The 17,351-nt window shown below is 39.3% G+C and overlaps 2 protein-coding genes across 2 annotated transcripts in view; one reads left to right on the top strand and one right to left on the bottom strand.

The window, feature by feature from the left end:
* Window positions 1-13,182, top strand: part of NDUFAF2 (NADH:ubiquinone oxidoreductase complex assembly factor 2) — a 52,759-nt gene extending 39,577 nt beyond the window's left edge. Inside the window, exons 3-4 of the mRNA XM_027671616.1 lie at window positions 210-250; window positions 12,207-13,182. Coding sequence (XP_027527417.1) covers window positions 210-250; window positions 12,207-12,464 — 299 coding nt within the window. The 3' untranslated portion in view covers window positions 12,465-13,182. The remainder of the gene's footprint in view (window positions 1-209; window positions 251-12,206) is intronic.
* A 118-nt stretch (window positions 13,183-13,300) lies between these two features.
* On the bottom strand, window positions 13,301-16,084 carry SMIM15 (small integral membrane protein 15). The gene is made up of 3 exons (XM_027671617.1): window positions 15,978-16,084; window positions 15,831-15,887; window positions 13,301-15,075 (listed from the first exon to the last, which is right to left on the bottom strand). Exon 3 carries the CDS (start codon window positions 15,060-15,062, stop codon window positions 14,838-14,840), a length of 225 nt encoding a protein of 74 aa, XP_027527418.1. The 5' UTR covers window positions 15,063-15,075; window positions 15,831-15,887; window positions 15,978-16,084; the 3' UTR covers window positions 13,301-14,837.
* Between the last annotated feature and the right edge of the window lie 1,267 nt (window positions 16,085-17,351).

Below are 17,351 nucleotides of genomic sequence, written 5' to 3'. Positions count from 1 at the left end.
CACACCCTTCTTCTTTGAAGACTGAGAATATTGACACAGGAAATAACATCTTCTGTCTACTTTTTGGGAAATGACATGGTTTGCCAGGTTGTGTCAAATTTTATTGTAATTTTTTCATAACTGTTTATTTTCTGCTACAAATTTGTCATAAGTTTGAGTTTTAATATTCTGTGATCTCTGAAATAATCCATTTGATTTTTTTTTTCCAGCATGGATAAGAAGAAAAAGAAAGGATCCACCCACCATTGAGGTGAGAAGAAATGTCTTTAAATTTTCAATTTTTGTAATGAAACTACAATAATTAATTTATAGTGGACTCTTCTCTGCAGTAACTTGTCCCTTTTGGGGAATAATTTAGTATGTTCTTTGCCTAATTGATGAAATTGTACACAGACTAGATATCTAACACTTAGAAAAAATTAAAACAAATGGATATACAAACTCCACTGTTCTTTAGTCATCATCTGTGTGAATTCTTTTAAGATGGTCTACATAGGTTTTTTAAAATGATCATGGCGATTCAAGAGTCTCTTTAATTAAAAAAATTCTGAAATTACTGCCGTAACTTTTTAAATTCAGGTCCTCTGTGCATTAATGGAAGGGTTTTTTCATGGTATTTGACATTAAAATGTAGGTTCCGAATCCAGCTGCCAGTGGATTCATCAAAACAGGAAAACTAATTTTACAATGCTAATGAGATGGGGGAGTTGCAGCTATGTCTTTTTCCATAAGAGGACACAGAGAAATGTCTCACAGTCTTTTATGCTGGTAAGTTTGTAAAGGGAGGAGCAAGTTTGACTGCTGATCTCTGTTATACAGATGCACACACACACATACAGAACTTGCCAGGATTTCTGTTACAAGTTGCTAAGCACCAGCTAGGAATGAGAAGGTAGATGAGGACATGTTTTGCTATGGAAGGTTCAAACTGACATCCGTGGAGGCAGATACTTGACTTGCATCAGGAATCTGTGTCAAGTTCAGTGAAGCAATGTTGGCATCTCTAGCCAAAGATTTGGCCACTGAGATCTGGAATGTACTGGTCTGTGAAAAGTTGCCCTGACTGCCTGTGTGTTGAGGTAACCTGGGGAAGGTTGTCAGCTGATGTTTAGAAGATGTACCTCATTGAAACACGCTCCCACATAAGATACAGCTTTTCAACTAAATCTCTCTGTCCCTGTTTCACACTTGCCACTGAGGCTGTAGAGACAATACGGGCTATAATACACCCATGAATGAAAGAAGTTTAATTTATCCTTAAAGCTATTTGGGGAACTACTAAGTGTGAGTTTGGTTTTTTTAAATTTTTTTCACTTCCCTCCTCACCCTAGTTCCTTGTGCGGAATCATAGAACTGATACTACAACAGTTGTTCCATCTAAGTGTGGACTGAGTTCCTGAGCTTTGGCTCATACTAACTGCATGCTTACAACCTTTATTGTTGAAATTACCACTTAATGAGAGGTGTTGTGAGTCTTTTGTTTTATCATTTCTGTGAGCCAGACTGTTGTGATAGTTGCGATGAGATAAACCTGTTCCAAGAAGGGCAGCCTTGGGTCTGGAATTGGTGCAATAAAGCTCCTCCTGGTGCTAGAGATGTTGGTTCATTTTTGAAATAGGGAGAAAGGAGTCTTCACAGGTGAGAGAACTGTGGAACAATGGTATTCTAAATATTTTACCTTCCACAAAAAGCAGTTTATGGAGAATGAAAGATTCCTGGAACTAATGGTGGGTTCAGAGTTACAGGACTGCTTATAATTTCACTTTCATGAGGTAATAGATCTGAAAAATAATTTAGAAGCTAAGTACTTTACCTGCAGGGCTGTGTGTTGACCTTAACTGAGCAGAAGTGATAGACTAGGAATTTAAAAATACTTATCTTTTCAAGTAATCTCTAAATTGTTTTTTTCCTGTATAAGAAAAAATAGTTCAAATATATGTATGTTAAAAATTCTTGCTAATACTTTGAAAATAATGCTGCAGTCATATTTTAAATGATAGTGCAGCCTAATTTTTTTCTCTATATTAGTGTAGGGCAATATCTATGATCTACTTTTCTCCTTATGTGAAACTGCTATATGACAAACCCTTACACCACAACATCATTATAAATATAATTATAGTAGTGAAGTGCATATAGAATATTATTTGATCCCTGTTTGTAGGACTGATTGGCTTTTGTGTTTTAGCCACATAAACTTTACTGGCTGCTATTCTGCATTATATACCCTTTTTGACTGTAAAGATGATACAGTAAACAGCTGTTTGATAGCTATGGAACAAGGGAATATTTGTGACCATATTTCATGTTGAAACCCTATATAACAAATCTCCTTGTTCTTTCATGTATTTCTCATGAGACTAAACTATTTCTAAAAAAGGATGTAAAGCCTACAAATTTTGCATTGTTGCTTTAATGACGTTTTGCTGTCATATTCTAACATCACAAAACATCATTATACTTCCTAAAGCATAAGTTTCTGGACCTGTGCCTGTGTTCCTACCTTTGCAGCCTGTAATACCACTTTTTTAGATATTTTTTCTTTTTTTTCTGTCCTCTGCCCTTCTTTATTAAAATTTCTGTTCCACTTCTGTTAGCCTACCATCCCCCTTTTGTATTGTATGTTTGGATTTTTATATTTGTCAAATTTGTCTTTGATTCAACTTCTGGCTATTGATGTTAGAGGTTGCCAGACTGCTCAGGCTATCAGGTCTCATAATGAGCTCTATTACCAATTTTTAATTGAAAATATTGCAGAGATATGGCTTCACAAATCAGCTGGATCTTACTGATCACACTGATGACCATATTTTGGGAACTAATAATTTGGTAAATACTGTAGGCTAACAGAATGTCATTCATAATCATCAGGACATGTCAGTCATTTGAATGAGAATGAATGTGAATTGTCCTTGCTTACTAGTGGTCAGAGTAGTTGGGTTGTGACACCTGCTAAGGCTGTTGACAGTGTTCTTGAGACTTGATCATGTTTTGTATTCAGGCCATTCTTTCTTCTACAAACACCTAACTGATCTTTTTTGTTAGTTTGTTTCCATTATAAAGTTTTCATTTTCTATCAAAAGAAATTGCTTTACATCTCTTTCTTTAGTTTCTCTCTCTCTTTTTTTTTTAATGGAAGAATACTCCAGTGACTTCACAAGTCAACTTGTTCAGTATTAAATGTGCCACATCCCTAATGGTTTGTTTCTGCCTTGTGCCCCCATCCCTTTTTCCCCATTTTTGGAAGAAGTCACTTAGACTTCTGTATCTGGCTAGACATAACCGAAGAATGATGCTTATCACCTTGGTTATTTCTAACCTGACCAGTTACATCAGGCATTTTAGTGCTGGAAACCTTGAGCTTTAAAGCCAGCTTCTGGAATACTGGTTAACAGCTGGTTGCCTTTTGATTTAATTATAGCTTGAAACACGCCAAGTCTCAACTCAGTTATGGTAAGGGTGATAACTTTGCAAATTAATGCAGATCAAGTTGTTTCTTATCTTCTGCTTAAACATATTCTGTTCCTATGGTAATCAGGGAATCCATCTTGATATAGAATTTTGGATCGTGCCTGCACCCAGTGTAAGCATGTGTGTATGTATACACATACACATACTGCTTCATAACAGGTGAGAATCTGAGCTTCAATATGTATATTTTTGCATTACTGTAACATTTTGTCATCAATGCCTTTATATATGTTTTGAGTATGGTCATACACGATTGGCTGAGGAACATTTGTCACTACCTTTATTCCTGTGAAGCTGTAAATTATATTTTAACCAGTTTAACAAGGAATGAATAATGAAGTAGACTAATACATTTCTTTATTATGTATATAGGAAACTAAATGTATGTAGCAAGTTTTCTGGCAAATAGGAAATGTAATATCTACTGGACCACTGTGGCTATGTCTCACACTTAGCACTATCACAGATAGCATTATGTAAATATAATTAAAAATAGTAATGAAAGAAATTCCTACTTTTCTATTGGTAGTGGCTGGATGCATAGGATACTTGTAAGTTCTGTTTATAAGTGTACTTATATCTCTACCTGTCTCTCAACATACAGCCAGGTTTTGCCCACATAGATAGTAAGAGTCATGTCAATTGGTTTAGTTTAGGTATCTTGTATCTAAGACTCTGAGTCTTCAGCTCCTAAACCTAGAAGGAACTAAGAGACATATTTTTAAGGAAGTAGCAAATATTAAAAATATTAGGCATATAATGAGTTTTTAAGACTTTCTGTGCCTTAATTCTATTTGATTTTTTTAGTATTTTCCTATTTCAAAGGGCATCAGATTTGTAGCAGCTTTTAAAGAATCCTACTGTCTGTAACACAAGGTACCTGAATGTATTTAGAAATCTAACCCTTGTTTTTATCTCTAACAGACCTTGTAGCTACACACTGCTTCTGATAATGTCTTGAGGTTCAAGGGTGTCCGAGTAACTTGGCATGGTTTAAGGCCTTGTCTGTAGAATGGAGATAGAGGTAAAATTATAGATTGTCTTGGGGTGCAAGAAAACTAATGAGGAGACCTGCAGTTATGACAGTGCCAAGAGAAACTGGTATGGAGAGAAATGTGGTTTACCTCTGAACCCAGCGATGTGGTATCCTGCAAGTGGTAGATGTGAGCATAGGGCTGCACAGCCATGAAGCTTCTCATTTCAAATTGAAACCTTTCTGTTGCTTTGTATGCCTGTGTATGTTATGCTAATATTTTGTGGGAAGTAAAGTAGAATTGCATGTTCCTTTAATTAGTGTCAAGATCCTGAAAACAGTTTGAAATAGAAAAACACAGTAAATTACTGCTTTTCCCATGCTTTATGTACTTGTTACTCAGTTAATAAATATCAGTGGCTTATGAATTGCACAGTTGGATAGAAGGTAAAATGTTAAAAAAAGAAACTTTTTGTGACAATGCCTGTCTTCTTTCAAACTATTTCTAGCATTTCCATAATTATCTCTTTTGACAAACTCCTTGTCAAGGGAGAAAAAAACATACTTCAGTGAGTTGTGATAAGCCTAAAGTTTCAGTGATTGTTTCTTCCTCTCACCCCCCTGAATAATTACAGTGAAATTACATTTTGTTTTGTTCCCACAATGCGTACACACTTTTCCCATTTGTTTGATCTTAAGTATTATTTATTTGAGAGGTGGTATGATCAAAACTAGCTTCAGTCGTAGAGATCAGTTTACACAGAATTCACATTCCTTTAAGGAGAATGGAATGCAGTTTAGAAAAATGCTTGGTTTGGCATTTTTGGAATTGCATGTTAGAGTTTTGCCTCTGTCTGCTTTCAGATGCTTCAGTTGAGAAGTTTTAAAATGAGAACTCTGACATGGAAACTGTACATTCTTACACAAGGAATAGGGCTTAGCAAATGAGCTTGTGAAGCCACCAAAAGCTGCACAATATGATTTACAGTTCTGGGAAATAATATTTAAAAAGCACAGGGATAAACATGTCTCTGAGCAAAATATTTCCCACCATTGTTGTCCAGGATCAAAATCAGGATTTGGGCCTATTCAAATAACTTAGGTTGCACTAAATAGCATTTTGCATAGTAAATTGGGCATGATTCCAGGGAGGATTATTAGTCTGTGAAAGGGCAGTAAAATTTGACAATATAAAAGAGCTGAGCTATGAGCTGCTAAGGTCTTAAATAGAAGGGAGTGGTCAGAGAAGTCAATAAAAAAAAACAAATTGAAAGCTTGCAGAAGCCATCATCTTTTAGATTTTAGGTTTTTTCCCTCTTATTTCTTTTCAGGTTTGAAACACAGGTGCTTGTCAACCTCCACAGAGGAGTATTGAGGCACTAATTTGTCCTATTCCTTCCAATTTGCCTATGCTGCAGATCCCAAGGCTGCAGAGGAGGGAGCTGCTGCTGTTCTGCTGCTCTTATCCCTATGGGACGGAGTGCATGGAGCATTGGTTCCGTCTCCTAATTCACCGTCAGCACAGCTGAATGGGGGTGTAGGGTGAAGTAAAGTGTACCAGGAAAAGGGCTGGTACAGACTATATCATATGCAAACTAAGGGGAACACAAGGAACAAACTGAAACTGAGTCACAGCAACAGTTCCTTGTTTACTTGTTAGCAAATCCAGATATGCCTTTCTAATCCAAACTGCTCCTCTGTTTTTGCCATGCACTGACAGCCCTTCAATGTGGTTGTTGTTTCTCATTCCCAACTTGGTACTGCTGAGCTCATGTTCAGTGGCTGAGTTATCAAGACCTGCCCTGGATCAGAACATTCAGTGCTTCCTGGAGACAAGGTCCTCTCTCTGCCTCCTACTCTTGAAATATGATGTAATAGCCAGTTATTTCATCTTGTCTATTTAACTTGTCAAACTGGAAAATGGAGTTTAGGTAACTAGTTTGGTGATACTGTAAAAAATGGTGATTCGGCTTAACTTAGCACTTTGCCATATATTTAGTTAATTTGATAATGAAGAAAAATTCTAATGTGTTAAACTGTCTTACAACAATCCATTTTTTAAATACTGTGCCAAAGCAATTTTTCAATTCCATTTATTATTTTTTTATATTTTTGCCAACTTGTATGTATGAATTTTTAACAGGCAGAGTTCAAAGTTCAAGTACATTAATGATTAAACAAATATTCAAACTAGACACAAAATGCAAGTATTCTATGAATATGCAATGTCTGTATAGTTCAAACAAAGAGCATTAATCTGTCCAGATGTTTCTCTGTTCTGGCATCAGAACCCTATTCAAATCAGGAGAAATCATTTCAACCTACATATATAAGATAACTTAGGAAGTTGGAATGGTTTCTAAAACAACATAAATAAGCTATTTATTTTTAATTTAATCAAAATACAAACCCATCTGAAATGAATGTGACACCTTACTCATAATTAATAATAAATACAACCCTTGTATTTATAGGGTTAGGCACAATGTCTTTAGAAAACCTTCTGGAAAGAACAAAACTAAAACAAGTGCCAGTCTGTTAAAATAACCTTTTAAACAATTCTATTTAGAGATTGTTACATTGGTACTCTGTGTCTAGATACCTGCATCCTTAGAGCTACATTCATAACCTCATGTTGCCCTTTGCCTTTAGGAGCTTCAAAATGCTCTGTGAGAGGCAAGTGATGGTGTAACTGATGCTGGCTTGAGGCCGAGAGAGAAACAGTGAGGAAGTAAGAGGAGGGGGAGGAATATTTCTCAGATTGCGGGGTTCAGGAGGTGCTGCAGGATAGAAATTATTAAGTACAGGCTTTTACCTGTGGAAAAGTGTTCAACAAAGGCTAGTCACTCACAAGCGAGATCCCAGCTGAAGGAATGAGTGAGTTTAGAGAACCCTCTTTTGGTTTGTGACATTTTCCTACTAGGAGGAATTAATTTTATTTATTCTGTAAAGCTACTAGTTTATTCACAAAAGGGGAAGAAGCGACAATATAAGATCCTTTAAGAGTGAAAGAACACTGCATTCCAAATGTTCACCCTACAAAGCAGGTCTTCCAGTACAGCCTGGTAGGCAGTGAAAATCCTTTTCACTAGAGACAAACTTCTAGATTTTTCTCTATCTATGGAGTGGAGGTGAATATAGTTTCCAGGCAGCAGGGGATACCTGGTGATACATCTCAGCTGCCATAATTAAGCAAGAGTGCTAAATGAAAATAGAGTTTTCAAGAAGAGTGGAAATTTCATCCAGTGGCAGGAAATACAGCCTGATGCCTTTTGTAGCAGTGCACTTGGAAGACAGAAACGTCTTGGGCTGTGTTGCCCCCATGAACAGGCCATACTTCATTGTTTTTTCATGCAGCTGTTATCAATGCTAAAATGTCAGAATATGCAGAAGTTGTCAGTTTCTGGATGAAAAGCAGCTGCTTCAAACTCCACATAGAGCCACTTTGGTATCTCCTTAATAATAATGTTCTTCAAGAAAACCTTAGACATAACTTTCTTAAACTCTGCCTTCCTAAGGAGGGAAGACATGCAGCTCCAAACATTAGAAGGATTAAAAACCTCATACAGCTTACAATAATCACCAGGTTAGTTACCTGCAGTGAGTCTTCTTCTACTTTCCATCTAAAAATAAACCTTAGAACATGTAGTTGGACGTACCTGTTGGCACATGATGGCTGGATGTCTTAAGGCATTTTTCATTTTTTAGTTTTGCAGCATAACCCCAGTCCTTAGTTTTCTCTTTTATGAAAATGATGAAGGACATTTCTGATACTCTTTAGATGCCAAGTGCTTCCTGAGAACTACTGGTTCAAAGGGCTTACATAATTTATGTGTACAAAAAGAGAGTGTCAGAAAAAGAAGCTACTCCTTAGAAAATTGCAGCTATCTGGAAGATACTATGTTCTCTGGGGTGGATAGACTAATTCTGTATTTCCCTTGAAGGTCAGAGCACATTACATGTTCATGTGCTTACATTTCAGCAGAAAATTAATTGCTATGTTTTGGGGAGCAGTTTTTAGTGAAGCTAACCATCTTATGAAATACTGTGATTCATCTTGGAGGAGGAGAGAAGATAAATGTCCTGAACCTGACTTCAAGAAAAAATAACTTCAAAGAAAAAATAATAAAAAAACCCCAACCAAACAGAAAATGCACAAATATTTAGCTCTCTGTTACTTTTCATAGTATATCAAACAGTAAAGGATTGGGTTGCAGTGGAGCCTCAAAGTGAGTGTGGTGGTGTGCAGGTGAGTTGGAGAAACCTGTGGTGCCAAACAGATCTATAGACTACTTGTCCTGGGGAGAAGAGCGCCGCAGATGTCAATTCCTCTTCCACTGTCCAGGTGATAGGAGGGTGTCTGGGGAGGAACCTTTCTACCTCTCACTATATTTAATTGCCATGCAGACAAACTGAAGGCAAATCTGGAAGATTAGTTATAAAGATCCTGCATATTTCTAGTGTGTTTTAAGGATAATTCCTTCTACAAACATGCATGCAATAGTTTCATTAAAATTTGCATTTTGAACAAAGTTGATTATCCTATTCAGATTTGGAACTACTTGGATCTTTTATTTAAATACCTGTCCTGGCAGGGAAATTTCAGTGTCATGACTGCTTCAGACTGCAGCAGCTATGGTAACTGAACCAATAGTATTTAGAAACACAATCACAATGTTTAAAAAAAAAGTATATGTTCTAGTGAGAACTGAAAATAATGTATTTTCTGGTGATAATATTAGACATAGAAAGGACTCGGTGCCTGTGAGAGAATCCACAAAATGAACTTGCCAGCATCAAAGGACAATGTGTTTATGATAAGAAAACTCATCTATTTGACTCAATTTTTCTAACATGCCCAATGACTCAAGATTTCCAACTCAAATTTTCTTTAAATTGAACCCAGGAACCCACTGAATTCAATATACATATTAGTGGCATGAATTTAATGCCTAAAAAGGAGGTGTGCAGGTACTTAGAACTTGAAAAATTTTTGTCCTGGTATGGATTGTATAGAGAATTCTAAACAAGTCACTTCAGGGTTTTTTTTTCCTATGTTTGCTAATAAGGATAATTTCTCTTTTTCAAGATTCACATGGTTATTTTACTAGATGACAACTACACTTTGTCCAGTGAAAGCTGATTAAAATAGCCTTACTGAAGTTGAAAAACTAGAAGATAATTATACATCAAGATTTAAAATGGACTTGGAGCATTTGGAATTTAGTTACAGCTGCTCTTACCTGACTAAGATAACTTTATGTTAATCACTTGAAAAGATTTCAAATGAGAAAGTAGCTGTTCAAAGAAAGGAAATTACATTTGTATTTTAATAAATAATTTCATATTGTTTTAGCAGAGACTGTGATGTAGTCTTCAGATATCACAAAGGTATTTGACCTTGTTTCTTGGTAGGGGGTTAATACAAGCACGATAGGAGTAATTCCCTTTAAATCAGTCGGGGGGGTAGATTTATATGGGCATGAGGTAAACAAGGATAGAATTGAGAGACGTTACAATGAGGTTTTGCCATACTGACTGTTGAAAATTTGATCTTCTTACATTTGGCAATATTTTTATTGGAGTATAGGAGAATTTTCTCCACCCCTTCAGTTTGCGCAGTCGTTTGTGTGCTTGTATATTTCCGTGCAGTATAGGTATATGAACAGTTCTGCACCTGCTCTCTGCATATGTGAATTTAAGTACAGAGGCAATTAAGAACTAATAAAAAGGGGGGCTTTCCATGATACCTCTAAGGTAAGGGTTTTTTAAATACTGCCTTTTAAAGCATTCTTAGGTGTTCAAAGTTGCTATGTCAACTCTTGGCAACATCACATGTATTTTTTAACACCATTCCTAAAATAATGCCATGGTCTTCTGCTCAGAGAGCAAACTGTACTGGTCTATTTTGTCCTAAACTCTGTCATAATACTTGTAATCTGAAGAAAGCATTCAGTCTTTTTCTTCATTCTGGAGGTCATCTCTATCCACATGGATAACAAAAAGGTGATCGATCAGGAGTAGTCAGCATGGATTCACTAAAGGTAAATTATGCTTGACCAACCCAATTGCCGATGAAACAACTACCTGGATGGATGAGGAAGAACAGTAGGTATTGTCTACCTCTACTTCAGCCAAGGCTTTTGACACTGTCTCTCACAACATCCTCGCAGGCAAACTCATGAATGTGGACTTGATGAGTGGACAGTGAGGTGGCTTTAGAACTGGCTGAATGGCAGATCCCAGAGGGTTGTGATCAATTGTACAGGGTCTAGCTGGAGGCCTGTCACTAGTGATGAGGTTCAATACTGGGCCCAGTATTTTATTATTTGTTCATTCATGACTTGGATGAAGGGGCAGATGCCTCCTCAACAAGTTCACTGATGACACAAAGCTGGGAGGAGTGGCCGATACCCCAGAGAGCTGTGCAGCCCTTCAGAAGGACCTCGACAAGTTGGAGAGATGGGCAGAGAAAAACTGTCTGAAATTCAACAAAGACAAGTGCAGGGTCCTGCACCTGCAGAAGAATAACCCAGTACAGGCTAGGAGCTGACCTGCTGGAAAACAGCTCTGCAGAGAAGGATTTGGGGGTCCTGGCGGGACAACAAGCTGTCCATGAGCCAGCACTGTGTCCTCGTGGCCAGGAAGGTCAATGGTATCCTGTGGTGCAGTAGGAAGAGCACTGCCAGCAGGTTGAGGGAGGTGATCCTGCCCCTCTACTCAGCCCTGGTGAGGCCTCACCTATAGTGCTGTGTCCAGTTGAGGGCTCCTCAGTGCAAGAGAGACATGGGGCTCCTGGAGTGGGTTCAGCAGAGAGTGACAAAGATGGTTAAGGGACTGGAGCTTCTGACAAGGAAAGGCTGAAGGAGCTGGGCCTGTTCAACCTGGAGAAGAGACAACTCAGAAAAGACCTCATCAATGTATACAAGTATCTGAAGGGAGGGTGCCAAGAGGATGGATCCAGGCTTTTCTCAGTGGTGCTGAGCTGTAGGGCCAGAGGCGATGGGCAGAAACTGATGTACAGGAAGTTCTACCTGAATACAGTGAAGAAATTCTTTACTGTGCAAGTGACCATGCACAGGAACAGATTGCCCAGGGAAAGTGGGAAGTCTCCCTCACTGAGGATATTAAAGAACTGTCTGGATGCAATGCTGTGCAATGTGCTCTAGGATGACCCTGCATGGGCATGGAGGTGGGACCAGATGATCCACTGTGGTCCCTTCCAACCTGATCCATTCTGTGATTTTAGGTATTTATTTATTAATCTTGCGTGTCTTCACCTTATGCACTAGCAGAGTCAAGGTTGCACATCTGTTTCTCGCAAAGCTATGCCCTGTGGCACAGATACCTAATACCACTGGCATAGTGAATTACAGGAAGAGATGCAAGTGATAAATAGCTATAAGTATCGAGTCCTACACAGAAAACAATGCAGGAAGTAGCCTTATTTTAATGTATTTTCATATTTGTTGATGACTGTACCTAATTTCTTAATTTCGTCTTTTTGCTCCAATAGAACAGTGAAATCGACACCACAATGCAGTTTTGCTTCAACAATATGATCAAAACATTAAGAACATTCTAAAAAAGGGTTGAATTTGCAGTTGGGGAAAGCCAATTAATTTTGCCACATTTTATCTAAATATCTGAAAATGTGGATTATAAAATTAAGAAAAGCAATGACTGTTTAAAATGTTTATTACAACATTTAGTATTGGATTGGCTTCTGATTCATCTAATTATCTTTCTACTCTGTTCTTAGGAGATTCTTAGGAATGAAAATTATAGAGAAGAAATGAAACAGAAAATAAAAGATGTATCTGAAAAGGATAAGCTGCTTCAGTCCAAGGAATACAAGGAGGGACTTGTTGCTGAACCAGGTCATACTCAGGTTAAAGGTCATGCATCTGCCCCTTACTATGGAAAGAAGGAGCCTTCAGAAGATCCCACAAGCACTGCAAATACCTTCCAGCCTGGTGCCTGGATGCCACCAGGCAGTGGTAGTAGTCAAAATAAATGAACAATTGTATTGTACAGATATTGCTCATGGATAAATGTTTTAACAGACAACATAAAGAGCTTTATATAAAAGTGTGCAATGAAGTGGTATTAAAGCAGTTTAATTTACTTTTGCAGAACTATTCAAATGGGCTTAATCATGAAAAACTGATGTAAAATGTTTGGGTTTAGTGAAAAACAAGATGTGTTACTAAGTTAAGTTTGGTTTTGACAGTTGCTGTTCATCAGTTACTCTTGAATTCAGTTAGAATGTTGTCTAACTTAATTTTCCTAAATAAGTCTAAATTGTTTTTTCCTTGAATACTAATTTATTTTTAAAATTGTTTTTGATGTAATGGTCAGTACGCTTACATTTTCCCAAGACTTGGCCAAGATACCTCTTTAGAATAACTCCCTTGTCAGTGCCAGTCTGCTTTCTACTGGCAAGCAGATGAAAAAGCTGATTTCATTGACAGGAATCACTATGACACGACACTGATTACACACTGTATTCATCATAGAGACGTTCTTGTAACTTAAAGAAAACAGTCAGTATATGTGAATGTTTGATTTGAAGCCAGCAATTTGCACAGGATAAAATCAGTTAAATTACATATAGCTGCTATAATAGAGGCTGGAAGTACTTGATAAAGCTGCTGCAAAATAGTACAAGGTTTGGGACAAGGGACTGTCATGAATATTTAAAGAAAAAAAATAAAATTCGTTTTTATTTCTGGTGTATCCATGGACTTCCCTGAATGATTGGATCATTTTGGCCAGTTTAGATACATAAAATGTATGGATTATTTGCTTAGAGAGGATGTTTGAGAACTTCAAATAAAAATAAAGACCACACAATTTTTTTCAAAAAGTATCAAATTTACTTATGGAGTTTATCCCTCATCAGTTCTCCTCCCTGTGTTTCAAGCCGTGTAGGTATCAAAGGTGGAACACATACATATTTGACAACACTTCATACAAAACATGGAGACATAATCTCACATATTTATAAAATGCCCAAATGTCATATTCTAATAATGCTTGCTTTCACCAACAAAATTGAAAGGGGATCAACTTCACATTTACTTTAAGTAATTTCAGTTAGACTCCCCACTTCTGATCCCCCTTGGTGTCAGCCAGGTCTATAGGTCTCTTCATTTGAACAATGGTACTATTTTAAGGTTTTATTTTTAAACATAATCAAAGACTATCTCCTAAAATGCACAACTCTGTGCTGCTGTTCAGATATATGCAAAATAGAAAAAAAACTTAATGACTGCCACAAGCTCTTTTGAACTAGACCGTGTAGAGGACTTTGAAAATTTAATCTGTTCTGTTAAGAAACATAAATTGGAAATAAGGTTAAATAATTTTGGCGTATTTCCAACACAAACCTTTTTTTTTTCTTCCAGTATACCAGCATTTTGCAACCTGTAAGGCAGCAGAGTTTCAAGGGCCATGAGAACAAGAATTGCACCTAAACTCAAAGGTCCTAGATCAAAGGTAGCCAGGTTAGAAAGCAGGAAGAACTACTGTCACCAGCATGTGCATTGTCCTCCCACAGCCATCTGCTACAGGTCACTAGGACACAGAACACTAGGCCAGCTGGATCTTTGGTCTCACCCCGTTTATGGCTATTCTTTGAGGCGTGAAGAGTTTATGAAGGCAGAAACAAATTACTTACAAATTAGTGGAGAGCTCAGCTGATTGTTAGGAAAGACCAAACAACATAGAACTGAATTTTGTAGAACATGATGAGTGCCTTAAGACAAATGAAGCTAACAAGAACAAGCAATCAGTCTCCTAGAGTTTGGGCTGAATTTAAAGGCTGTTCATGGCTGGTAGTTCAGGAAACAGGAAGAGCTAAGGTAGGTTATTTTTGCAGGGAAGCCCCACCATCAAAGACACTGCAGCAGCCACTATGGGCATACGCAGCCATATACAGTGTCCCTAAAGGAAATCAGTCATGTCTGCTATCTAATTAAGCTACAGTTAGCTTATCTCTATGGCTCTCCTGAAGGTATGCCAAAACTTGCATTTCTGTAATCCAGTTTATTATTCACATTTTCCCCTAAATTTGACAACTTTAAGACACTTGTTAAGTCACAGCTCAGCTAAGGGGAAAAACAAATTACCTCCAGAGTCACTCAACAGGTTAATTTTTTAACATAACATGCAAATTTAGAAAAGCAACCTGCACTAGAAAACACTCTAATAAGTGTCACTTGGGCAAATTTGAACACAAATCAGCAGGAAAAAAATACACTCAAAGTATTAAATTTCATACTTCAAGAAATAACAGGATCAAGTATCAAAGGACAGTTACAACACAAAACATACAAGTGTTTCATTTAAAAAGCGGATTCTTTGCACACAGCAGGTCATTTTTGCCCATTTAATCCTTCTTTGTTCGTTTGGCTTTTGCAATGTTCTCTTGGCGTTTCTGTTTCTTCTTTTGCTCTCGCTCCCTGGCCTCAATCATTTTTGCAAGCTTCCATGAAAGTGCTGCACTGATCACGAACAACGGCGTAAGGGCCAAGATCACCGTGGTAAGAAAGCCATAGGGGTCCTTTGCAGCCCACTCCACGATGTACTCAGCCCAAGCCTTAATATCGAACATCTTTTCTGTTCTTCTATTCAGAAAACCCCGTGGGATAATAAAAAAAAATAATTTCTGAGTACTCAGAAAAATAAAGGCTCACATACATGAAAACAAAACACAAGAAGTTCTACCTCTACATGAGGAAGAATATTTCTGCATTGAGGATGGCAGAGCACTGGAAGAGGCTGCCTAGGGAAGTCGTGGATTCTCCCTCTCTGGAGACATTCAAAACCCACCTGGACGTGTTCCAGGTGACCCTGCCTTGGCAGGGTCGTTAGACTGGATGATTTCCAGAGGTCCCTTCCAACCCTAACAGTCCTGTGATCCCTAACAATTCTGTGATACCAAATACCGTTTTAATTCAAATTGTCATCAAAGAGCAAGCCCATTTTTGCTAGAAGTTAAAAGCAGTGCATGGTATGTGAAAGCGTAATACAAAGCACTAACCACACCTTAAAGTTCAGCGTTTATAAAGTAATTAGGCATTCCATCCAACAGAGCTGCAGATATTACCAAGAATAAATTCCTAAATGGAAAAAAAAGAGTACGGTCTGTGGTTCTCTGGAAAAGAAGGAAAGCCAGCCCGGTTGGTTTCTCTCTCCATAGGTTTCACTAGAGACAGCAGGGAGCCCGGACAGCGCTTCAGACACTGAGCTGGCGGTAGCCGGGAAAACAGAAACCCGGCGGCGGTGTCGGCTCCACCGCGTCTTCCCTGCGAACGACTGGACCGACCCCTCCGTCCCTCCCGCCGCTCCCCTCGCCCTGTCCCGCCCGGCCCCACCTCACCTGGGCCCAGGGCACGCTCCGGGCCTGCCGAGCGGCGCAAGGGCGGCGCCGAGGTCCCTACAGAGAGAACACACGGGCCGCGAGCGGGAGGCGACACCCCAGCAGCGGTGCCGAGCCCCACCCTCCCTCCTCTGGCCCCCGTGATACCGTGGCCCTGGACGTCTCCGGGGTTCCGAGCGGAAACAGGAAAGAGGCAGCCGAGCCGCCCCGCCCAGGCCGGGCGGGAGTGCGATAGCAGAGCCCGCCCGCGGCGGGGATGGGACGGCCCCGCGGCGTTCCGCCCTCCCGAGATCTACGCGGTGCCGCCTCACGGGCACCGGCCATGGGGAGCGACGGAGTGCGGCAGGAGGGACTCATCACTGCTTTGAGAAAAGGCTTTACGCTGGGGAAAAGGCATTCCAGAGGTACCCGGATGGGTAGTTCACGTTGTGGAATAGTCTGTAGAGGCTGGAGTGCTGCTCGCCCCCAGGGCAGCCAGGCAGCGGCCGGTCGGGACGGGGTACCCTCCGAGAACGGCGGTGTCGCTGCTCTCTCCCAGTGTGCTGCCGCTCGGGTGCGTGGCACGATCGGGATCAGACCGGAGGGAACTTGTGCCAGTACCTCGGCAGTATACCCCCAATATGTCGTGCATCTTTTGGGAGCCCTGACCCTCTCCGGCGGGCGCACAGTGCTGTCCTCGGGGCTACCAGCCATGCAGGAGCTGCTGTGGCTGTTGCGCTGCTCCCCACCGAACTCACCTCAGCGAAAACAACTCGGTTGATCTCCGAATATTCTGAGCCTTTAATATGCTCATACTGAAAATTCAGTCAAATTCAAAAATCTCGTATTTGCCTTTGTGTGTTGCAGCAAGTCTTCTTCCTTTCACACATGCACTGATGTGAATAAAAATGTTGTTACGTTTTCAAAGCAAGAAAAAGGAGCTTATTAGCTTAGTACATGAGAGGATCTTGCAGTCACCCAAATTGTATTGATCAATTCTGGAGTTCCTTTCTCTGTAACGTACTAACAAATGCCACTGGGGCATTCAGGTTTTGTAAATCTTTTCTTTACATCAATATTTATATTATTTAAAGGGCAACAAACAGTTAAATAAAAATATATTTTGTCAATGAGTCACTGACAAGTGTCATGAAAGAGATGCACCACCACAACAAGAGATCCTAAAATTGCTTTAGTTTCAATATGTTGAATGCAATTTTGTGATATATGCAAAATTACATTATTGCATTCTTGTTCAAAACCTGTCTGTTGTGTTCTGGCTCTTGTAATATCTTTTGAGGATAGGATAGGATAGGATAGGATAGGATAGGATAGGATAGGATAGGATCCTCCTGTTCGAAGACATCTACAATGATTATCTCATCCAGCTGCCTAATTGCTTTAGGGCTGAATAAAAACTACAGGATGTTGTTATAAGAACTGCACCCTGAGGAACACTGCTGGTGGCTGGTCACCAGCCAGCTCTAATCCCAGTCACTACACCCCTCTGAGCTCTGCCCTTCAACCAGTTCTTCACCCAGC

This window comes from Neopelma chrysocephalum, unplaced genomic scaffold (genome assembly GCF_003984885.1).
Source record: "Neopelma chrysocephalum unplaced genomic scaffold, ASM398488v2 Primary Assembly neopelma1_97102, whole genome shotgun sequence".
In the NCBI taxonomy this organism is placed as follows: domain Eukaryota; kingdom Metazoa; phylum Chordata; class Aves; order Passeriformes; family Pipridae; genus Neopelma; species Neopelma chrysocephalum.
Note: the sequence above shows the minus strand (reverse complement) of the source record. Positions and strands in the feature narration are given on the sequence as shown.

Bases quoted from the DNA above. Each gene is read 5' to 3' on its own strand.
- SMIM15 (XM_027671617.1), bottom strand. From the start codon at position 15,062: ATGTTCGATATTAAGGCTTGGGCTGAGTACATCGTGGAGTGGGCTGCA.